The sequence below is a fragment of the Fusarium mangiferae genome (genome assembly GCF_900044065.1).
Source record: "Fusarium mangiferae strain MRC7560 genome assembly, contig: FMAN_scaffold021, whole genome shotgun sequence".
In the NCBI taxonomy this organism is placed as follows: domain Eukaryota; kingdom Fungi; phylum Ascomycota; class Sordariomycetes; order Hypocreales; family Nectriaceae; genus Fusarium; species Fusarium mangiferae.
Window position 1 is genome coordinate 371,890 of NW_024573941.1, and position 22,729 is coordinate 394,618.

Genomic DNA, 22,729 nt, shown 5'->3' on the forward strand with positions numbered 1-22,729 from the left:
GCAGTCCCAAACGAGCAATAGGCTATGCCAAGCCTCGTATCCGACATCATAATCATGCTGAAATAGAACTCCCCACGTTCATCCCAGCTGATTTGGTTGTGGCTGGAAATCTGGCGTTGCCGATGAACCGACCGACCACTTTCGGGGGCGCTGCTATCTGATCTACAGTATACACGATTTCCGGCTCCACTAACACGAGATCAAGACCATCACAGCTCTTCAGCAGCCGATCATGTGAGAAATCCAGCTGCTGCTATTGGAGCGCAAAGTTCGATTAAGGCGCGCACGATGCAAACATCGGCTGTCAGGTCTATCAAGTCAAAATAACTCTCCCAAAAACAGAGTTAAGGCAGTGTACCAACTACCCACACAATTGGCCACACGCAAGGTTCACCCCACTTTGGACTCGCCGTCTTGGGGTTCAAAGTAACGGCATACATAAGTAGAAGAGTGGCAAATGTCCTCTCGGTAACCAAAGCAAATGCATGCCATCACTTACACTTCCAACAGCATAAAATTACCAACAGCACACAGTCCTCCAGTGTCCATATTTGTGACCACGCCTGCGGAGCAAGTTCAGCAATTATGGTGCATGGCTCTTATGTCTCATGAAGAACAACGCTCTTGCACACAATCGTCATCTACCTTATTGGCTTGCAGTCGCTTTCGCATTCTTGGATTGAATATGTAGAGCAACGGCGAGAAAAAAATGGAAAGGACGCTGAATTCCAACAGCATCAATTGCAAGTTAGGTGCAGACAGCCAGTTAGATTCAATCAAGATATAGTCTTCATCATCCCATAGGAATCAAGTGATTCGTTTAATGATATCAGACATAAGGATAAAAATTGTGAAATCTAGTCTCAAAAATCATGAAGGAAGTTAGGTCCTAAGGGGATTATATCCCTTTTTATCTGTCATTACAGACAGCCTTCTGATATCACCAAGGCTAGACCTCTTACCCTGGAATGCTTGCGACAACCATCACATCGGCTTTTCCATTTCACAAGATGGTAGTATTTAGTCAATTGCGACACTTTAAGTCTTTAGGTTAATGCTATTTACTTAATCGATGCTACATGTTCACTGATTTCCGGTCGTTCCAAGTAAACGGGGGCGGTTGTTGAAGGCTGACGGCCTTCTTCGGAAAGGATAATCCCTATTCAATTGTAAGAAGGCCTTTCCTGGAACAAGGCGTAAATCACGACAATATGATCTTGTTCTGAGACTTTAGAGTGGCTGCAGGCAATTCTTTCGCATTTTTCAACATTACTTAATCGCCAGTACAAGTAGTATTTGGGGTACTGTCAACTGATTTTACGTTAAACGCTGTTTGTAGGGTCAATCATAGTCCTCTGGGCGCAGCCTTGTATACCATAGATGTTTCTGATGCCCCTTTAAGCCCCATCCGCCATGGGTTAATAACTCCCGACTTGTTTACGGCTTAAAGTTGGCTCTATTAACGCCTCCACCAATGCCGCCGCCACTGCCGGCAGCCTCATCGCTCCTTGTAATTAACATTCAAGACATCCTCAGAAGAAGACTGTATATACACGATTGATACTTTGATAAGGCTGAGAGGTTAAGAGAGGCCTCAGCCTCAGGGCACAAGGTAAAGAACACTAGTACACAATTGGTACACAATATACCATGACGGTGCTACGTGCACCGGCATTCTTCGAGGCAAATCTCTACGTACAAAAGGCGATGGATCATACTAATTCTCTATGTCACAACGCCCAACGTGATCATCACTTACCCAAGGCGTGGCACAAAAAGAAGAGACGGTGGAGGAAAAGAAGCACCATTATTATTGGCTCAGTTATGCTATGCCCTGGAGGCCAGATGCGGAATCCATTGCGCGATTTCCTGGGCCCCTGCCATTTGATCGCCATGATTACCCTGTACGTCGAGAAACATGTCACTGGGGCTTATGACACATCACTTCCAACGGCCCTCAATTACCAGGGTCCTGTGCCAAGTTCTAACCCCAGCTCGCATCACCGACATCCGAAAATGCCCTGATGCAGAATCTGATAACTAGCTCCTACCATTTTCTCATGCACTTGGGGTGCATGTCATGATCTGAGAGGTGGAATATAATCCTTTAGTGCATGCGCATCAAATCAATCACGCGGTACTGTTTGCAAGAGTCGGACGAATTACTGATCCTGCTGATCGTTGATCCGACCAACAAACTGCAATCGGGCGTAAGCACTATAACCTAAGCTTCAACGTCGATGCAATCCCCTGTCAGTGACTTTGCCTGTTAGGGCTTGTGCATCGTGCGGCTGAGGATCAGCGTCAGCGATCATCAAACAATCAGGAAAATGACTCGAGAATAATAATCAAAACCCCATCTTTCTCTTCATTAATAGTCAATCTTAATGGACATAAGTTCAAGGTGAAATATAAAGAGTCACAAAATAAAAGAACCCGGTCGGGCCCTGGTGGCATGATGGATATTCTGCCTGATCATCATCGACCTACAGACTATGGACGCCACAAAGCGCTATTCACAACAGCTAATGCACGCCCGGACATTCCAGTCACATAAGGTTAATTGTCCGCCCCAGCCTCTGTTCACTTTCGGTATAGCATTGCGCAGGGCAGTAAGATAAAGGCTGCACTCTCTCTATTTCTCAGCCTGATTGCTCTTGGCAAGGTTGACGGTCAGGGCAGATCCTCGACCATGACACCACAGAAGAGGGGTAATGCGCTGGCAACGAGTTATAAATGACTGCTGAGCGCCACGGCCCAGCCTCGCTGCGGGAAGGGCTTTCAGGCTTGACTAACCTTTATTCTTTTCCTGAGGTCTGAATCAGACATTCTGTCCAGCATGCGGTTCTCTAAGATCGCGCTCCTTGCCATTTGGGTTGGTAAAGGTGCGACGAGTGGTAGTCAGCTCTTCCACGACACTTTCCAATTGAATGAGCTACCGAACATGGTGTCACTGGCCGATGCCAAAATGAAAGACATCGTCCTTCCCGACTCCCTCTCTGACTTCACGGAGTGGATCGGAGGAATCGCAGAACCACAGGCCTTTGGCTTACAGCCCCGGCAAAGGCAATGTGTCGACCCAGGTTACTGTATGTTGATCACCAGAATTCCGTAATCTACCGTCGCTGACAAGAACTTAGACCCATGCTCAAGCGGTCTCGGATGTTGTCCTGGAGGCAGTACCTGTATCTCTACCGGCTGCTGTCGCGGGAACGCCAAAGAATGCGGCTCAGGCCGCTGTTACGATCCATCAGCACAAATCTGCTGCAGCAGCGGCACGGCGTGTTTGAAAAGCCAGACTTGCGTCAGTGGAGGATGCTGCAGCAGAGGCGAGACCAAGTGCGGCTCATCTGGATGTTATAACCCCAACACGTCAGTCTGCTGTGGTGGCGTCGGTAGAAATTGTCCCAAGGGGTATGACTGCATGCCAGGCGGTGGCTGTTGTCCGTCTGGTCAGAAGCGGTGTGGAAATAGCAAGTGCTATAATCCGCGAACAACAACTTGCTGTACCGGCCCTGGAACTGTATGGGCTTGTCCAAAATCTAGTGACTGCTGTTCAAGTGGATATTGTGCCAATCCTTCTACCCAACGGTGTTGCAAGAATGGTTCCTGCTTAAAGGGTACCACGTGCTGCGAGAAAGAGTGCTGTCGATCAGGGGGCTACTGTGGTTCTGATGGATATTGTAAGCCCTGTCCGGCTGCCACTACGACGATCAAGTCGACAGATACAGTTACAACAACCAAGATGAAGACTGTGCGCGTTACAACTGACATCGAGCCCGAGACCGGCGACGCTCCTGAGTTTACCTGCGTCCCCATGACGGCTACAAACGACGAAGGCGCGACACTGGAGCTTGATGAGGGATGCACTCTGCATTACGAACCCCCCGAAGCTACCACCACTGACGACAGCGCCGCTCGTCTTCGTCGTGATGCCGCGACAGCATCGGCCCACGTCAACAGAGGAATCAGCCTCTTGGGCAGACAACTTTCTTGCACACCTTTCACAACCTATACAACAACAGAATGGGAGACCGAAACCGAGACCGAAACTGGTACAAAGACTGTCACGGTGCAAGGCGAAGATGCGACGTTCTCGTGTCCTGAGATGGAAGTCACCAATGATGTCGGCGATACGCTTGCTCTTGATGCTGAGTGCGTTTTGTCGTTTACGCCGGCTGAAACAACGAGCTCTGAGGAGGGAGCTTCCGCACAAGATCAGCCGACGAATGTCCCGGCTGGAACTGGGGAGAGTACTACTACGGTGACAGCTACTGCAGGAAGTGGAGGCTCAAATGACAATAGTGGTTCGATTGAGCAGGTTTCTTTGTCACTGATGTTGAGTCTTGCTGGAATTGCTTTGTTACTCATTTAATGCAATTATATTTGCTTGCAATTACTATGTAGTTAACTACAAGGTATTTACGTCCTTCGCTCTACGCCGAGAATGACGAGGAATCTATCAAGTCAAAGTGAATGAAAATAATTCAAAAGAATGCGACCGTGACTAGGATCAAGAAAACGAGATATTAGGACCTCTACCTTCAACTATTAATGGCGAGAACGGACTTCAGAATCTGTCGTGCAGGGTAAGCAGGATTGTGCCGTGAATCGCCTCGGACTTTGGAGGTAACTCAATCGCCAGCTAAACAGTGGACATAATTTCAAGACTTATTAAATATTATATGTATGTCTGCAACTACAACCCGAGCATGTATATGTCCTCTGAAAAGAAGAATGAGACAGACAGAACTTCTCACGACAGAGATTAAGGACAGCCAAGCCAACGGAAGAATTAATGACCCGGGTTTCACCTAGCGATGATAGCCGCGATTGGTGGAAACCCCCCTTTGGTGGGACCATGACCGTCCAATCTAAGCTAAGTATTTAGTTGGCTCAGCGCCACTCACTCACGAGACCAACTGGAGAAAATCCTTCAGTTCTTTTCATTAAGCTTCTCTCACGCGGGCTGTGAATTTTGACCCGAGTTGACTTGCCTGGGGACTATTAACTGCGCTGGCCGTAGACTTATCTTGACGGATTCATTTCTCAGAGGCACTTTGAGCATGTCTTACTCTCAGAGCAAGATGCAGGCCAATCAACATGGAGAGTCAGAGGCTTCATCTCTACTGGCCCCAGTTGCCAACAGAGAAGACTCTTCTTCCGAGACATCCTCCGAAACCAGCTCAGATTCCGACTCAACAGTCTTAGAAAAACTACAGAATTTTTACTCCAGAAACATTGGCTTATTCTACGTCTTAGTCGCCCAACTATTCGCTTCAATCGTAAGCACGCCACTCCCGCGCCCGATGGAAACCGTCACTAACAAACTTAGATGTCCATGACAACGCGGCTTCTTGAAACGGGGTTTGAAACAAAGTTTCACGCTTTGCAGATCATTTTCGTTCGAATGTTGGCTACGGCGCTGATTGGCTCTGTTTACATGTGGTGTAAAAACGTACCGAACTTTCCTTTGGGGCCGAAGGAGGTTAGGGGTTTGTTGGTGCTGAGAGGGTTTGCTGGCTCAGCTGGGCTTTTTGGACTTTACTGTAAGGATATGTGGTCGATCGATGGGGAAGGATTGTGCTAACCAAGTGGCGTAGATTCGCTGTCGTATCTTGACATTTCTGATGCGACCGTCATCACTTTCCTTGTCCCGACTCTCACGGCGTTTATTGCATGGGTTGCTCTACGCGTAAGTCCAATCTCCATCTTTGACGACGATTTCAGCTAACTCAGTATCTAGGAACCATTCACTGTCAAGGAAGCAACCGCAGGTTTCATCGCCTTCGCTGGTGTTCTCTTCGTCGCCCGCCCAGCCTTTCTATTCCCCGAAAGCTGGCGAACATTATCAGAACTGGAGTCTCGTGCTGTGGACCCCGATTTCACTACTGATGGTGGTATCCTACCGCCGGTAAAGGCAACACCTCAAGAGCGCACCATTGCTATTCTCTGTGCCATTTTTGGTTCCTTTGCAGCGGCGACGGCGTATGCGACCATCCGCGTGATCGGCAAGCGCGCTCATTCGCTCGTCAGTGTCAATTACTTCGCCGTGCTTGCGACTGTTAGCTCGTTTCTCATCATCATGATTCACCCCGATCTTCAATTCGAGATTCCCAAGACTATCGCTGAATGGTATGTAACTCCATCTTAAACCTTAGTCTTAGCTCATATTATCAGGTGTTTACTTCTCTCGATTGGCATCTCTGGCTTTCTGCTCCAGCTCCTCCTCACTGAAGGTCTTCAGAGAGAGAAGGCCGGCCGAGCCACCAATCTCATCGTAAGTTCCTGCTTCACAACAGATACACAGCTATTATTAACGCATCTACAGTACGTTCAGATGGTCTTTGCACTGATCATCGAGCGGATCGTTTGGGGAACTACGCCTCCCATCACCAGTTTCATTGGCAGTGCTCTGATCATTGGTTCAGCTATCTGGGTCAGCCTACAGAAGAAAGCCCCTTCTGAACCAAGACCACTGCTTGATGAGGAGAGAAGACAGCAATAATAGGAGGAGGCTCTGTCAACACGTCTATTTATGGAGAGGAGCTTATAGACTACCGAAGGGAAGGGTGATTTCCGTACTACATGAGACATACACGAAAACAACACTGCGGATCAGGCGTCTCAGTCACTCCTGGAATTACGTCTATATGCTAGCCGCGCGCTTGCGATATAGATAATCCATGTACAAACTAATCACTTTGCATATATAGAAATGTTTTATTTGTCAATTAAGACCCATTCTCTAGCCACTCTCCTTCGGCAAGCTCAACTTGCACCTTCAATATCACATGATGCGGCTAACTTCGCTTCTTCGCCTTCACGATACAAGCCGGGCAAGTCTCTACACGGTTATGTCGCTCCACGGAAGACTTTCCGCAGGCGCCCCATTTGTTCTTCCTGCGACCCGTACTGCACATCTTGTAATCTCTGTCTGCTCTGTGATCTCTGCCGCATTTGGGGCATTCATAGCTATAGACTTCTTCGGTGCACATGGTAGACGTCTGCTGTGTTTTTATCAATTTGTATTTCGTAAATAGAAATATTATTAGAGAATTTACGGAGTACTACATTGAGAGCGAGAACTTATATACCTTGATATCATGTTTCACAACTGTGAATAACCACGTGCAAGCTTTCTATGCTGCTAATATGAGCGGGTGTCATACTCCATGGACTGCTCTCTGAGCATGTGAGAATATGACTGAGACGCGCCCTTACTGTGATATGTGTGATGGTAGGCCGAAAAGGCATTTGGCTGTGCGTGTTCTGCAAGGACTGGATTTCAGAGTATATCTTCCGCCGACAGCCGAGTCAGAATGATCAATACATATCACATTGTAAGTTAAATTGTGTTCTTAACTAAACCCATTCCGAGCTAAGTCATTTCTTCTTTGCACAGGCACCGCACTTGTCCTTCCAGTATTCATGCTGGATGTTATACTTCTCGCAAGCACCCCATTTATTCTGCTTTCTCCCGACTTTGCACATTTTGAAGTTTTTGTTTGACTTGAAATCCTTGCGACAAACTGTGCACTCCCATGTATTAACAACCTCTGTACACATGATTGGTAGTGTATTGTAGGATACAACTTATGGAACAAGATATGTGTGAAATTATGGCAATTGGAGGTTAGAAATGTCTCAAGAATGGGCTTGATAGGTTTAAATACTTCAAGTGTTAGTGATACGGGTTAGAAAGGTGTGTTCGATGGAGGGTATACAATGCTCAGTGATCATTGAACGAACGCTACTTTGTCAAGGTGCCTCAAAATCTAAACCCATCGCATTGTTTCACATACGGCTTTAGCATTACCTTTTGGTGAAGCGGGTCATCCTTTCCAAAAATTTGCTCGAGTAATAAAAGCAGTTAGGATTACCCTATTGAGCTCTCTGTGCTGTGAACTCTGACGTCAGGCTTTGTTCAAATAGGCTCTGATTCACCGCCGCCACATCTTTGTCCTTCCCCCCTTCAACAGCTACCATATCCCATCGTGAATCTTTCTCATCTAACGCCCACCACACTAAAACCATCACCATGAAAGTCAAGGTTGTCGGCGGCAAAAACAACTTCTGGCTCTGGACCAAGAAGGATGGCTTCGACCTTACACATCTGCCGACTCCAGATTCACCACCTATCTACCCCCGAATCACTCTCAACACGCGCGCTGAGAAAGCCACCATCGACCCTGCAAAGACTGCTCTCGTCGTCATTGACATGCAGAACTATTTCTTGTCGCCTCTCCTCGGTCGCCCACCTAAAAGCCCGGGTCTAGAGATTGTCGAAAAACTCGTCAAGGACGTCATTCCCGTCTGTCGCAAAGCTGGCATACCAGTTGTGTGGCTTGGCTGGGGCGTGAAAGACAATGACCTAGATGACATACCCCCGAGTATTGCAAGAGGATTCGACTTTCCTCTCGATCAGAACTTTATCAAACCCACATTCCTGGGAAGTATCGGTGCTGAGATTGGACAAGTCAAGCGCGAGGACGGAACACTCGTCGACGCGGGTCGAGTCATGATGCGAGATCAGTGGAACACCGAGTTCCATCCTAGTCTGAAGAGAATCGCAGAGCCGCAAGACATTCACATCAACAAGAATCGACTTTCAGGGTTTTGGGGAGGTACTGGCATCGAAGACGCACTGCGTAAGCGAGGTATCAGAACTTTGCTGTTTGCGGGGGAGAACACGGATCAGTGCGTCGCTGGGACTATTCGAGATGCTTACACGAAGGGTTGGGATTGCTTGATGCTGAGCGATGCTTGTGCAACGACAAGTCCTGACTTTGCCAAAAGGTGCACAGAGTATAACTGTGAAGGAGGCTGGGGCTTTGTGCTGAGCTGTAAGGACTTGGCTGATGGCGTGGATGCTATTGATCGGAGGGTTTAGATGCGTGATGGCATGGAATGATTGTGTTCAAAGAGCAGGTAGTCTGTATTTGATGAGATATGAACCTGTTCGCAAAGTCTTGCAACCATATTAGAACCAACAACGCCAAAATGCAACCCCAGTTCCCATGCGTCTCTACTTCTTCCCAGCCGAGATCATCGAATCATGACTCAAGATTCCCACCAGCGTATCTCTCTTAATACACTTCTCAAACGAAAAGCTACTCGCCAGCTCCTCCAACTCCTCCTTGGTCTTGTCTCTAAACAGCTCCGCTAACTCCCATCCCACATACTCACTCATTAAGCACTCCCGAATTACCCGTTCAAACTGTCGTTCAAAGGTCCAGATCTTGGGATACTTTGTATCTCTATACTTCTCCAGCACTTCTTCCTTCAAACCCTGGATAAACGGTTCGTAGAGGTGTTTGACACCGTCTTTGTTCACGACGCCCCAGAAATCAAGACCGAGACGCTGCTTTTTGGCGATGAACGGCGCGATGAGACGCATGTAGGGAGACTCGGGGTCGACGTATACCATGCCTTGATAACCAACATCTTTGTACAGCCAGATAGACCAGTTAACGTCAGTCTCCCTGTAAATAGCCAACTGCTCCTGTAGCAGATTAAAGCGCTTGGCGTTGGTCTTGATAGCTTCATCACCCTCCTTATGTTCATTCTGATAAACAGGGCCAAACTCTCCATTCCAAATCGGCACGTTTTTCTCCCTCATGAACTGCACCTTGCGCTCAAAGCTCTTCCTCAACTTAGTATTCTGCTCGTCTGTACCCTCGTACTGCTCCCCGAGAGGAAACCCGTAGAAGCTGTAGTCGTGACAGGCGTACACAGCGTTGGGAAGAGGGTTTTCGGGAAAGGCGCGGAAGTCCATTGCGTATGTGTTTCCGTCGATGAAGATCATGTGATCGGGGTCGATGGCGCGGACTTCTTTCTCAGTGCGTTCGTACCATTTCACGAGCTTGGCGCCGTATTGGCCCGATGAGGTCTTGGTTTCGTCGGCGGGTTCGTTGAGGAGGTTGTAGCCTGCGATGACGGGGTTTCCTTTGTAGTGAGCTGCAAGAGCTTTCCATAGTTGGATAGCTCTGTCTTGATGGTCCTTGAAGTCCCAGAACGCCGCGCGTGACAGACCAGAATCACTATGCCAATCTTGGTTCTGACCTCCTGGAACGGCATGGAGATCAAGAACAGCATACAGGTTATGTCTGCCGCAGATATCCACACAGCGATCTAACCAGTCAAAACCCGATTTCTTGAGATTATCAGGATCCATGTCATCGATAAAATGACGATAATTGAAGGGGATGCGGATACAGTTCAGACCCAACGATGCAAAGTAAGCGGCATCGGAGTCTGTGAAGAAATGGTATAGAAGTCTGTCAAAGAAGAAGTTGGCTTTTTCTTCGCCCATGACTTCGGCCATTTGTTGTCTGTGCTGATGTTCGTGGCCTGCATAGCCGGTGATGAAGTTCTCCATGTTGAGCATGCCGCCGATAGCAGCGCCTTTGAGGATGACGGTGTTGCCAGAGGGGTCGACGATGCGACTGCCCTCGGTATGAAGCATCCTACATGTTGATGGCTTCTGAGGGGCGTTCTTGGGGAGGGCTTCGTAGGAGCCGGAGTTGTCTGCTGTTGCGACCATGGTAGAGATTGTGAGATGTTGTTGCTATGAAGAAAGAGAAAATGGGAGAATGAATGGTGAATCAATGACAAAGTAGTTGATGCGAGTAATGCTCTGAGAGGTCTGCCTGTTTCCGAAAGCCATTACAGCCTTCACCTAAATAGTCCATACACTCAAAGTGGAGTGTTTTCTTACGAGCGACACTCCCCGACAGGATCCGCCACGACACCACTACGAACCATTCCCCCGGGATCCCCATTTTTCACCAAGACTGTTACTCGCCTAAAACACGGGGAACCACGCTTTAAACAATTTATTAGTGTACATCAAAAGTTAAACGTTCAACCCATGCAAGACCTCCTCCAAGAAATTCCGATGGTTCGACAATCCCGGAACATCATCTTCCCAAGCCCTCAAAACCTGCATAATCCTCTCACACGCATCCCTCCATCCCGCGGGCATTCCCGATCCTAAGAGCCGCGCTGCAAGTAACACGGTCGCCGATCGGACTAAAGCTCTGATCATGAGCCACGTCCCGTGATGACGATGCAAGAACCCCGCTTCGTTGACTTCAACATTAAGAATATGGTACTCCAGGCCCTTTTCTACAAATTGCCGCCCGGGAATTGGTGTAGTTACACCGCGTTCCAAGGCGGCTAGATGGGCCATTACGAAAGGCCAGTATAGACGCTCGAAGAAGTTTACTAGATGTCCGCGGAGAACAAAGCAGCATACGTTGTCGTCGATTGGTGCTGAAGCGATGGAGAGCTCGGGAGGGAGACTTTCGGCCCATTCGTTGGCTTGGGTTTCGTAGGCGGGGATGAGAAGGGAGAGTTGCTTAAGGAAGTCGAGGTTTGAAGCTGATGCGCGGTGGAGTTCGAGGATGTCGTTGCACGTTCTGCTGGACAGACGTCGTAGGGATATTTCGGAGAGGTAGAATAGCCATGCTGTGTGTTGACGACTTGATGCCGTGGTCTTGGTAGACTCCAAGGGATGAGGAGGGGTTGGGAAGAATGGCGGATATAGCACGCTTGAAGAGTAAGGCATGCTAAAGTCCGGAAGAGATAGCTCTCCTCGTAGTTCCCGTTCAGACTTCCAAGCAGACCAGTATACGGCCTCTTGCTGCGTCTCACCCAACTCCGGTCTCGCTAGATCTGCCCCATCCATCGCACTAAGAGACTGCGCTCTCTGTAGGAACGGCAACGTCTGACACGTCGCCAACGCCTGCGAGAAATACCGCCACGCCTCAAAAGGTCTAAACGTGCTCATCAAAAACACCCCCGACAAAAAGAAACACTGCGCTCCGATGATATCCGATCTCGCCATCAAAGTGCCAATCCTCTTCTGCGCCGCCTGGAACAAAGCCTGAGCCTCCAAATACGGCGTCGAATCCGCCCTAAGATGAAAACTCGCATCCAGCGGCGTCGCAATCTTTCCCAGCGCACAGATGATAAGTGTTAAGCATGACCCCGGCGACCAATCGATCCCGTCGATGACTACATTGAGAACAACCTTTCTAGCAGCTGCTTCTTCGAGGATGGGGTTTTTGCAGTGCACGTGATCGAAGAAGTTATCGAGAAGGGCTTTTACACCTTGTGTGTCGAGATCTGCTATGTCGGCCAGGGATGTGCAGCCGGGGGAGTAAGATGGGGATGGTTGGGGTGGATCGGGGTGGAGAGTTGTGTGGGATGACATGTCGCGTGAGAGGACGGACCAGAGGAGGAGGCTTTCCATCTTCTCGGGGAGGATGCTTCGTAGGGAGATGTCGCCCAGAGACTCTGGTGATAGCTGTGCAGGAGACTCTTCGGGCAACAGCTCTGTCTCAGGCTGCGCAACATCTTGATTGGTAGCGTCAGGCTTCGGCTCGCGTATCAATTTCTCCAATTCATCCAACCGCTCCAATATCTTGAGACTCGCAGGGTCGAATGCCGATAGATCAACCGGGGACTGAATACACGTCGCTCCCACACTGATGCAGTACGAACAAGCCGGCTTCTGGTTATCGCACTTTGTCTTCCGAGCCCGACACACTTGACACGCTGTATTAGCTCGTTTGCGGGGATAAAACGCTGTGCCCCTTGGCGCAGGTCTCTTCCCCGGCCGACGATCCGCTTCAGCTGACATGTCTGATGTTTGCGGGGACATGATGGATGTGCAGAAACGTGGAGGAGGAGAGAGAAACATAGTGGATTGCTGCGTCGGGGAATATCGCTCCTTATACCTCCTGACTCGTGACGCCGTAAAGTGGGCTCTCATCGGGGAATGTCGCTCGTATCAGCCAAACTGGGGTAAGCTCAGCATCCCCAGATTTTCGGTCTCCCCACAAACCCCAGACTGGTCTAGACCGTGTTAGCCAAAGCCAATTCTTTTTTTCTGCGCATGATTTTCTTGTCATGCCATGTCAAACTTGACAACGTTTGTGACTATGGCCTGTCTTTAACCGGAAACTATTGATGATGCTACCCTCATGACTTGGATATGCAGCTGCATATAAGACTCGGCAGTTGACCCCATCTTTTATCACCCAGCATCCATCATCGGTTTCCACTTTATCTTATCAACTGCTTACTATCAACCATGGAGACGTCGAATACTACCGGCAAAGGAGATCTTGAACTCCAGGCCAAGGTCTCTGGCACTGAGTTCATTGATGCCAAGAGCCATGCTGTCGAGGCAGATCGTCAGGCTGAGCATGAGTTGACACTCAAGCAATGCTTCCAAAAGCATCCCGCTATTGTCTGGTGGTGCTTTTACTGGTCAATCGCTGCTGTAGGCTGGTAAGTCAAACGTCTATCCCGTCTCCACAACTGACATCACTAACTCTTGACTATAGGGGCTTCGATGCTCAGATCAACGGCGCCATGATCTCCGTCGCCGCCTTCCGACGCGACTTTGGGTACGCCCGACATACTGCCCCCCTCTCATCACCACTAACAACTTCTAGATACGTCGAAAACGGTGAAGCTATCCTCCCCGCCGACTGGCAGACCGCCTTCAACTGCATCAGCTCCGTCGGCGGCTTCTTCGGCGGTTTCATGTGTTCCTGGATCTGCGACTACGTCGGCCGAAAGAACTCCCTCGTCATGGCACTCCTCCTCGCAACGGGCGGTACGATCGGAGAGTGCATGTCCAACACCAACGTCGCTTTCCTCATGTCCAAGCTCATCATCGGTCTTGGACTTGGTTTCTTCCTCACGCTTGCGCCGTTGGCGACGTCGGAAATCTCACCGGTTGTGTTTCGTGGTATTGCTACCGCCGGCGTTAACCTTGGAATTGCTATCGGTCAGTTGGTGTCGAATGGTGTCATCAAGGCTTTTGGTGAGAGGACGGACCATTGGGCTTGGAGGGGTGCGCTGGCTACGCAGGGTATCTTTATCGTCATCCTTGCTGCGGGTCTGCCTTTCGCTCCCGAGACTCCTTGGTATCTTGTTCGCAAGGGCAAGATTGAGGAGGCGAAGAAATCGCTCATCCAACTCTATGGATCTGGTGTTGATATCGATGCGAAGCTGGCTACTATCAAGGAGACTATCGCTGAGGAACAAGCTGCTTCTGCTGAAGAAGCTTCTTGGATCCAGTGCTTCAAGGGAACCGACCTCATCCGAACTATGATCAGCATGGGAGTTTTTGTCTGCCAACACTTTGTTGGTATCATTTTCGTTCTCGGATACTCAACCTACTTCTTCCAACTGGCCGGCCTTGAGACCTCTCGCAGCTTCGATCTCGGCGTCGGCGTCACAGCATGCGGCGTTCTCGGCAACATCTGCAGTTGGTTCGTCGTCAACTCCTTCGGACGTCGCAAGATCTTCCTCTCCGGCATGGGAGCCCTCACCGTCCTCCTGTTCCTCATCGGCATTATGGATGTCGTCCCTACGTCAGCTGCCAAGTGGGTTCAAGCTGCATGCACCGTCATCTACGCTTACGTCTACTTCGCCACAGTCGGAGCCATGGCTTTCGCTGTTCTTGGTGAGACAGCTTCGCTGAACCTCAAGGCCAAGACGATGGCACTGGCTACTGCCACCCAGTCTGTTATGGGTATCGCGATGAACTTTGCCATTCCGTACATGGTCAACCCTGATGAGGGTAATCTCAAGGGTAAAGTTGGTTTCATCTTTGGTGGTCTGGGCTTGATCGGCTTTATCTGGAGTTGGGTTTATGTTCCGGAGCTCAAGGGGCGACGGTATGACGAGATTGACCACATGTTCCATAACAAGGTCAGCCCTCGACAGATGGGAACATATAAGCTGTAAGGAAGTGACCTCTGATGAATGACGGGAGGTTTATGACGAAAGGTTGTGCTTTTAGTTGTACAACAAGGTCTCATTTCGATTGTAATTGTTAAAGAGCGATATTACATAGCAGTTGGATTTATTATGTCTATAATGGACGGAAAGGTTTCTTGCAGCCACGGCTCTTCACTTTGATAAACACTCATTCAGTGAAAGTTCTCATATTTATATTAATGAACTACTCGGATAAGAGCTACAGCCATTCTTTGGATCGTGTCACCTTTCGATGACAGAAATCGCGTACTGTGCCTCTTACTTTATAGTTAACTATAAAGTATATAAACATTCGCGGCCTCATACAGACTACACAATTGAGAATCTATGTTCTGCTCTATGAGGCGTTGCATCCGATGTACAAGAACTCTGTCGCGCAAACAATATTATATTCCCAGGTCTAATCCAACCTCATCATTTAAAACCTAACCTAGCATATTTCATCCAACATTAAAGGCGCCATTGACTGGCTACAGTTAGCTCACGTTTACCATACACTCAGTAGAACAAGTCATCGATATCCTTAATCGCATCCTCGAAACTGACTCGGATGTTCATCTGGAACCACCACCCAAAAAAAGAACACGCTGCCATGAAACCGGTGGCAACTCCCCCCATAACAATCCACCCGTCGCTTGAGGTTCTCCGGTCTTTCGTATTGGAAGCTACATTGACGACAGCGTTGTTTAGATTGAGCCACATCCCACTGTTCACGTAGCAGAAGCAGTTCCGAAAGACTCCAATGATCTGCATGAGAGTCGTCGCGATGCTAGTGAAGAGAGCTAACAGAATCGTAACGCTGAACACTAGAACGCATATCCAGTGGATGATGCGCTGCATTGTTGTCTTCCGTTTCGTCTTGCGTGTGATGATGAAGTACAACGGTGTAAGCACCATCTGGAACCCTGCGTAGGTGACAAGGCTGAGTGACCGGCAGCCCCAACCCCTTGGGGGAGTTTGCCACGCCACCACGGCCCCAGCCGCCGGAGGTAGGGAAATAAGAATGATGGTGGGCAGTATGATCCAGCCTAGATATTCCCGCTTCTTGATTCGGACATCATTCATGAACCTCTTATCCCTGCGCCGCCACGCTCGCGACTTCTCGAGCCACTCCATCTTATTAATCCCCCGGCGCCACATAAACACTGGCTGAAGTATACCGTCATAGATGGGAGGGAATATAATTCTTTTCAGTGGCTTGCGAGTCGAGAGCGGTCGCCCGATGAGCATGGTGACTGGACTAGGGTTGTTGCTTGCAAGAAGGAACCCGTTGACGATTGCAACGTGCACGATAATCATCCATTCGACACCAAAGGCCAGGGAGATGGCGGCATCCTGGTTACTCTTATCGCCGAGTAGGTCCAGGATGGTGTAGATAAAGGCGCCGAGGTAAAACACGACCGCTGCCCCGACGATGGCGCCGAAGGCAGACTGCGCCGTCATGAGCCTCTTGAGCTGTTCGGACAAGCTGGGATAATTCTGGTTTGCCTCGCTGTTCGGTAGCATGTCTGGTACGGGTAAGGCTGAAGGTGTCTGGGCAGGATGCGGTCTCATAGCATTGAACCGACGTCTCCCCGTAGCCAGTAGCGAATTAGAAATCAACACAAGGTTGTTAGGCCAGGGCTCATAGGTCTTGAGTACAAGGTTGCCAGCAAGAACGGTCACCAGGAGTTCCACCTTATCCCTCAAGCCATCTAGGCCTTCGTGATCATCGTTGGGGTCAATTGTGCCTGCCGCATTATTTCCTGCCGCGTTATGGCCCATGGGATCAAGAGGTATTTCCTCAGACACCCTCAGCTCATTAACAAATCTCTCCGGAATATATGTCCTCCTCTTCAACGCCTTCAATACCTTGAAGTCTAGCAGTGCTTCATGCAGGCCAGCAACCATCATCGGGCCTGCCATGCACATGATAGTCATAACCCATATAACGGTGTCCGCAAAAACAAACAAGAGTGCCGGAATCGTCAATACCAGCGATATAATAGCACGTTTCCAACCACGCAGATTGGTCAAGACTAACATGTCAAGCCATTGAGATGAAAGGAATTCGAATGTCCTAGGGATGTTCATGTTGAAGATGACATATGGAAGGATAAACTGGTTCTAGCTTGAGATTGTACATTTCCGCTGCGTTACATCCTTTTAGCCGTCCTTGCTTACATTCTAGACAATGAAGCTGATTCCGTGCTTCCTCGGCGCCAGTCAGCAAAGCAGGAACGTAATATTTTAACTTTCAAAACTGTTAATAATTCATAGAGCGAACGATCTGTGGCGTCACTTATCTCAATCCGTCGGTGATTCCGCTCCAAGCAGAAACATATCTGTGGGTCCGAGTATGGAAATCGGAATCGCGTAATATTGCCGCTGATCTTCAGCCAACTGCCATTGATTGGAGCATGGTGCAGGCACGTCTCACCTAGCTTGAGAATTGTCTGGCCAATTTTCCGAGAGTCGCCGAGCAGCACATCTTGAGCCCAGTCTTAGACCTAGCTTTGGGGCAAGACTTAACGTCGGGCGCGACATTATGCGAGTCTATCGATACGCATAGCATGGGGTCGAATATTGTAGACTCATTGTACTACCCTATCGGGTTTATGCCTGCATATTCCGCCGTCGAATATCTAGGTTTAGTCTCCGTGACGCAGTTTTCGGCATTTATCTTTTGGAACAGCTAGCGACCTTCGAAGGTTTCGTGTTTTCTCGGGAAATAAAATTAAGCATGCGTCTCGGACTGGCTGTCATCCAATTACCTGACTGAACGGAGACATTACTCTCTGCTAGCGTATCCACTTGGATCCTTTGAACCTCTTCGTCAGATACGAGGGTCAGGTTAGGTCTTGAGCACACAGATCTCCGCGAACCGTAAGACAAAAAATACGAGTGAGACACGGGACAGCAGGCGAGTAATACGAGGCGTAATTTCCATTACATTACGAATCTATACGTCTAGTTTCTTATCACACTGAGGATAGATGTCTCCATCAGTAATTGTATATCATCCCGTGGAGATATAAGAAGACGACTGCCGTTTGAGTCTGAGAATGAAAAAAAGTACAAACACCGAAGAAGACAAAAGACAGCATTGTAGCACAATGAGATCATACGTCGCTGTGAGTGAACCGATGTTCGCCTAAATTCTAACGAATGCTGACGATCATGCACTGAAGATTACGCTTGCAGCTTACATCGTCCAATGTAATGCTGCGGGCTTCAAAACCGTTGGTTCATCCGGCTGCGCCGCCCAGATGCTTTTCGTCCCTCCGTTCACTGACAACGTTGTATTTTTAGACAAGTAACGTATCCCCCTTCTCTGATGAGGACCATTAAAAAAGACTAGTGCTAATACAAGCATTAACTACACAGTTATCATCCCAACTATGGCGGCCCCGGCGTTGATCTGACCACCGGCAGGCACGCCAAGGACCCATTTAAAACTGATGATGATTATTGGGTCATGGCGACCGAGTATAACTGGAAGACCAATAAGCTTAGAAAGTTGTCACCAAAAAGTAATACATTCTGCTCCGCCGGATCATTCCTCGCCGACGGTACTATGTTGAATCTGGCGGGCTCAGAGCCTGACGAGTGGCAAGCCAACATTGGCAAGAACGTGATGGAGGGCTTTGACAAGATTCGCACTTTTGCCCCTGGTCCGTGCAAAGAAAGCTGCACTATGGACATCATTGAGCATAAGAACACCCTGCAAGCTAAGCGTTGGTATCCAACTACATCTACCCTGCTAAACGGCGATGTGTTGGTGGTCGGGGGCTCAAACGTTGGTTTATTGGTTATCAATGAAGCTAGTGTCAACGTACCAACATACGAGGTTGTTAAGAGCGACTTGTCTGCCCGCAAGAAGCCTGTTACTCTTCCGTATCTTGAATTTTCAGATGAAGACAATCTGAACTTCAACAAGTCGTTTAACTTGTACCCTTCATGTGAGTCTGTCCGTCCAGAGACATGACGCCCCGGCTGATAGATATATACAGTGACCCCTTTGCCTAACTCGCGTCAAGCGGACGAGATCTTTACTATCGTCGGCAATAAAGCCTTCATCTGGGACTATACCAAGGACAAACTCGTCGCCGAGTTGCCCGACACCCCTTTGCAGCCCAGGAACTTCCCATCCTCAGCCTCAGTCATTCTTTTACCGCTCAAGGCTCCAGACTTCACACCCACGGTCTTGCTTTGCGGTGGATCCTCTACCGACGTTCCCGATCCCCAAGCACTTGATGACTGCTATACGATTAATCCGAGCGACGAAAACCCGAAGTGGGTGCCAACAGACAATTTACCAAATGGAGGACAGACTATGACTGATGCAATCCTACTTCCTAACGGTAAGATACTGTTAATAAACGGAGCTCATAAAGGATCTGCCGGCGGTTGGATGGCTGACGATCCCGTCTTGACACCTCTGATCTATGATCATTCAGCCGCATCTGGGCAACGATTTACTTCTATGCCAAAAACAGACATTTCACGACTTTACCACTCCGTCGCAAGCCTACTGCCATCTGGCGAAGTCATTGTGGCCGGTTCAAACCCTGACGTGTTTTACAACGATGTTGGTCGGGTTCTTAACTCGTATCCTTACTTCAATAACAACGGCCATCGTTCTGTCTTGGTACAGCAGCAGGAGAAAACCTCATTGCATCCCACGGAATATCGCGTTGAGGTCTTCTCACCTACATACATGGATGCCAATAGTCGTCCCGTCATCAAAACAGGTCCCAAGAACAATAGTATCATGTTCAATGAAGGTTTTGAAGTTATCTTGGAAGCTGTCACTGGCAACAACATTGTTGCTCGTCTGATTAACCCAGGCTTCCGTACGCATGGTGTTGGAATGAACCAGCGCTCAGTGGAGCTCCAGGTCCGGAAAGGAAACTCGAACCAACTTACAATCACAGCCCCCCCTGATGGTACTGTCATGGTAGCTGGGGTACATATGTTGTTTATTGATATCGACGGAGTGCCATCAGAAGCCATCTGGGTCAAGTTATCTTAGATCCGACCTAAGTTCCTTTCTTTCTTTCTTTCTTTATTTGATCATCTTCACTGGATGTACTATCAGACTTTTCACGTTCTAATTGTTATCAATACTGAGAATTGATTTAGATGTTTCGTCATCTTGTTCGGGGCGTTTGGTCTCAGGTTGTTGTCTATTTCGATTATCATTTCAAAAGATAGAACTATTCCGTTAATGTGTATGTGACAGGCTTGCGTATCAGACAAGCACACGGATCAGTCCACGGCATGACGTGCAGCATAAGCATATGTAACTACTAAACATTGAGTTTATTCGGTCGATTGATGTAGATTCGTATATTCATGATGTTTTCTCACTGCCCTTGTAGACTGCAACAGGAACTAAAGCGCGGCAGTCAACCGTGACAAATTCGATGAATGAAGCCCAATTTCGAGTTTATGGTCCCTTGAGAAAGGCCTTGCGCTTTGGGTTCGCGCTCCCTATAACTGAGCCACCTAGGCGGCAGGGACATAGCCTCCTGAGATGCTCAACTGTGTTGTTAATGTAGTGTTGAACAGATTTTTAATGATACTCCAGACTTCAGTGTCTTATTCTATTATAGATTATTTAAGCGTGGTAATGAGATGTTTAGTAGCTAGGATATAGAACTATAGCTAAGCTAGCTCTAAAAGTAAATATAATTCGGTTTAAGATGGAATAAGAGAAGAACTCGAATATATGCAAGAGGGTGATGAGAATGCAGGAGCCGTAAAGTGTTTTCAAGAGGATAATGCAGACCTAGCCGGCCGTATAGTGATAAAAGACGATAAAGCAGGCAGAGCTAGGCTGTGTAGAGGCATATAAGAATAACTTAAAGTTTGCAGATAACGGTGACTTACGAGCAATTTAGGAAGATATCCAGCAGATTGAAGGGAAGTGGTGTATAGGATGATGGATAAGGTAGTTGGCAGGATCGAAAGGACACGACGATACAAGGTCACAGGGCTATAACGAAAAGGACTTGGGCAGGGAACTTGGGACTTACCTTGGGAATAAATGATGGTGGCAGAATGGTTGGAGCTTAATCCCCTCCGCTAATGTCACCTTGCTGAGGAAGCGGCCATGGAAGTCGATGAACATATGCCAGATGCAATGGGACCGGATGTTTATAAACCCTTGTAAACTATATAATGGATAAGTTATACTTGTAGCTCTTTGACCCTAAATAGTCTAGATTGGGGAATTTTGGCCTTGAAATGGGTTATGGTTAGGTTGTAACTGCTCTGCCCTTTTAAAATTGGAGTAATAATAACGACTTGGTATATGACCTTAAAGACTACATTACAGTATATATATGTCATAAGTCTCTTAGACTATGGCGGATTCTATTTTACATAAATAGCTATTATAAGTTACTATAAATTGTCTATTTATATATAAGTATAGTATATATATTATAATATTCTCCCTTATTTATATTAATAGTACATTAATATTTAGCTAGTCTTTATAATTATAAATTAGTTATATACTATATAGTATAATCTATTTTTGCCTTCTTTTACTGATATTATAACTTTAGGTCTTTAACTTTTAGTGGCCTGCCTAAACTTATATAAAACTTAATATATTTTCCTCCTAAACTCTATAATTACCCCTCTTTTATCCTAAATATCGCTATATACTATCTCCCTTATCTTTATACTCTTATAGTTTAAGATTATAATAAGCCTAATATTTATAGCAGCTTAATCTTCCTTAATACCCTTTTAGCCTATTACTTAATGCCTTTAAGCCACTTATTATATAAACTGCCTAGGTAAATAGCCTTAATAAATATTAGCTAATTATAGCTTAAAGCTACCCTTTTAAGTAATTTACTTTTAAGCTTATTAAGTTCTTTTATCTTAAGCTTAAGGAATCCTTTATTAACTAGCTAATAATAAGGCTATAAGACCTTAAGGATCTTATAACTAAAGACTACTAGCTTAATGCAGTTAGTATTATCTATATACTTTTAGGCTAATATAATTTTTATAGCTATATTATAAAAATTATTATAATTATCTTTATTAATAAATAGGTTAATTAAGGGAATTATATTAAGGTCTTTAGTTAAATAAGCCTTATTAAAATTAAATTACAGACTTCTTTTAAGTATTATAATAGGGCAGCTATAGTGTTATTAATAATTATAATTAAAAAAGAAGTTAGGTGTTATAATTATAGCGCTTATATTATATATACCCTATAAATTCTTTCTATAACTATTAATTAAGCTAGGACTAATATTTATAGGGCTAATAGCAGTTTAAGACTATATTGCCTTAAAACTAATAATAACTTTACTTAATATTACTTTCTTATAACTATATTAAGTATATATAAATATATTTATTTAGTAATAAATAGAATTTAACTTATTAACTATTAATAAAGTATCTTTATATTAATAAGCCTCATATATATTACTTAATTATTAAGAGATATAATACTTTATAAACTTAATATTATACCTTATATTATCTATAAATATAAACCTAATATAGATTAGTTTTTTTATTTAAAACCTTAACTATTATATATTAATAGCTTTTATTTAAATTATACTATATAACGCTAAGTAATATTAATATAATAATATTTATAACTTTTATTTAACCTTTTAATATAAGATATATATAGTATATTTTATAGTAAGAAGTCCCCCTTAATATAGAGAATATCTTTATAGAAATTAATAAAAAAGAGAAAAAAGAAATTACTTTAGCCTATCTAACTATCTATAAAAGGGAAGTTATAAAGTTTAGATAAAGATTTATTTATTTTAGCTAGTAATATAATAAACTGCTAAATAACTTTAAGGAGAATATTAAAATCTTATAGAATTAAATTAAAGGATTAAAGAAAAAGGTAATTAAACTTACTAGATTTACTAAAGCTTTTAAG

At 46.4% G+C, this 22,729-nt stretch overlaps 9 protein-coding genes across 9 annotated transcripts; 5 read left to right on the forward strand and 4 right to left on the reverse strand.

Annotated features, from left to right (window-relative positions):
* Positions 1-2,968: 2,968 nt before the first annotated feature.
* On the forward strand, positions 2,969-4,375 carry FMAN_09626 (uncharacterized protein; the record flags this gene model as incomplete). Its single annotated transcript, XM_041825494.1, has 2 exons — positions 2,969-3,089; positions 3,141-4,375. The coding sequence occupies 2 exons, from the start codon at positions 2,969-2,971 to the stop codon at positions 4,373-4,375; spliced, it is 1,356 nt and encodes a 451-aa protein (XP_041690868.1).
* A 691-nt stretch (positions 4,376-5,066) lies between these two features.
* Positions 5,067-6,508, forward strand: FMAN_09625 (related to transport protein YPL264C; the record flags this gene model as incomplete). The annotated part of the gene is made up of 6 exons (XM_041825495.1): positions 5,067-5,285; positions 5,336-5,549; positions 5,604-5,695; positions 5,747-6,135; positions 6,181-6,280; positions 6,332-6,508. 6 exons carry the CDS (start codon positions 5,067-5,069, stop codon positions 6,506-6,508), a joined length of 1,191 nt encoding a protein of 396 aa, XP_041690869.1.
* A 295-nt stretch (positions 6,509-6,803) lies between these two features.
* On the reverse strand, positions 6,804-6,998 carry FMAN_09624 (uncharacterized protein; the record flags this gene model as incomplete). Its single annotated transcript, XM_041825496.1, has 1 exon — positions 6,804-6,998. The coding sequence occupies one exon, from the start codon at positions 6,996-6,998 to the stop codon at positions 6,804-6,806; it is 195 nt and encodes a 64-aa protein (XP_041690870.1).
* A 1,043-nt stretch (positions 6,999-8,041) lies between these two features.
* FMAN_09623 (uncharacterized protein) lies at positions 8,042-8,893 on the forward strand (the record flags this gene model as incomplete). The annotated part of the gene is made up of 1 exon (XM_041825497.1): positions 8,042-8,893. The coding sequence occupies one exon, from the start codon at positions 8,042-8,044 to the stop codon at positions 8,891-8,893; it is 852 nt and encodes a 283-aa protein (XP_041690871.1).
* A 135-nt stretch (positions 8,894-9,028) lies between these two features.
* Positions 9,029-10,546, reverse strand: FMAN_09622 (uncharacterized protein; the record flags this gene model as incomplete). Its single annotated transcript, XM_041825498.1, has 1 exon — positions 9,029-10,546. The coding sequence occupies one exon, from the start codon at positions 10,544-10,546 to the stop codon at positions 9,029-9,031; it is 1,518 nt and encodes a 505-aa protein (XP_041690872.1).
* Positions 10,547-10,858: 312 nt separating this feature from the next.
* Positions 10,859-12,670, reverse strand: FMAN_09621 (uncharacterized protein; the record flags this gene model as incomplete). The annotated part of the gene is made up of 1 exon (XM_041825499.1): positions 10,859-12,670. The coding sequence occupies one exon, from the start codon at positions 12,668-12,670 to the stop codon at positions 10,859-10,861; it is 1,812 nt and encodes a 603-aa protein (XP_041690873.1).
* Positions 12,671-13,102: 432 nt separating this feature from the next.
* FMAN_09620 (uncharacterized protein) lies at positions 13,103-14,772 on the forward strand (the record flags this gene model as incomplete). The annotated part of the gene is made up of 3 exons (XM_041825500.1): positions 13,103-13,302; positions 13,359-13,421; positions 13,470-14,772. The coding sequence occupies 3 exons, from the start codon at positions 13,103-13,105 to the stop codon at positions 14,770-14,772; spliced, it is 1,566 nt and encodes a 521-aa protein (XP_041690874.1).
* A 531-nt stretch (positions 14,773-15,303) lies between these two features.
* On the reverse strand, positions 15,304-16,716 carry FMAN_09619 (putative putative protein; the record flags this gene model as incomplete). The annotated part of the gene is made up of 1 exon (XM_041825502.1): positions 15,304-16,716. One exon carries the CDS (start codon positions 16,714-16,716, stop codon positions 15,304-15,306), a length of 1,413 nt encoding a protein of 470 aa, XP_041690875.1.
* Positions 16,717-18,361: 1,645 nt separating this feature from the next.
* FMAN_09618 (uncharacterized protein) lies at positions 18,362-19,819 on the forward strand (the record flags this gene model as incomplete). Its single annotated transcript, XM_041825503.1, has 2 exons — positions 18,362-18,746; positions 18,798-19,819. The coding sequence occupies 2 exons, from the start codon at positions 18,362-18,364 to the stop codon at positions 19,817-19,819; spliced, it is 1,407 nt and encodes a 468-aa protein (XP_041690876.1).
* Between the last annotated feature and the right edge of the window lie 2,910 nt (positions 19,820-22,729).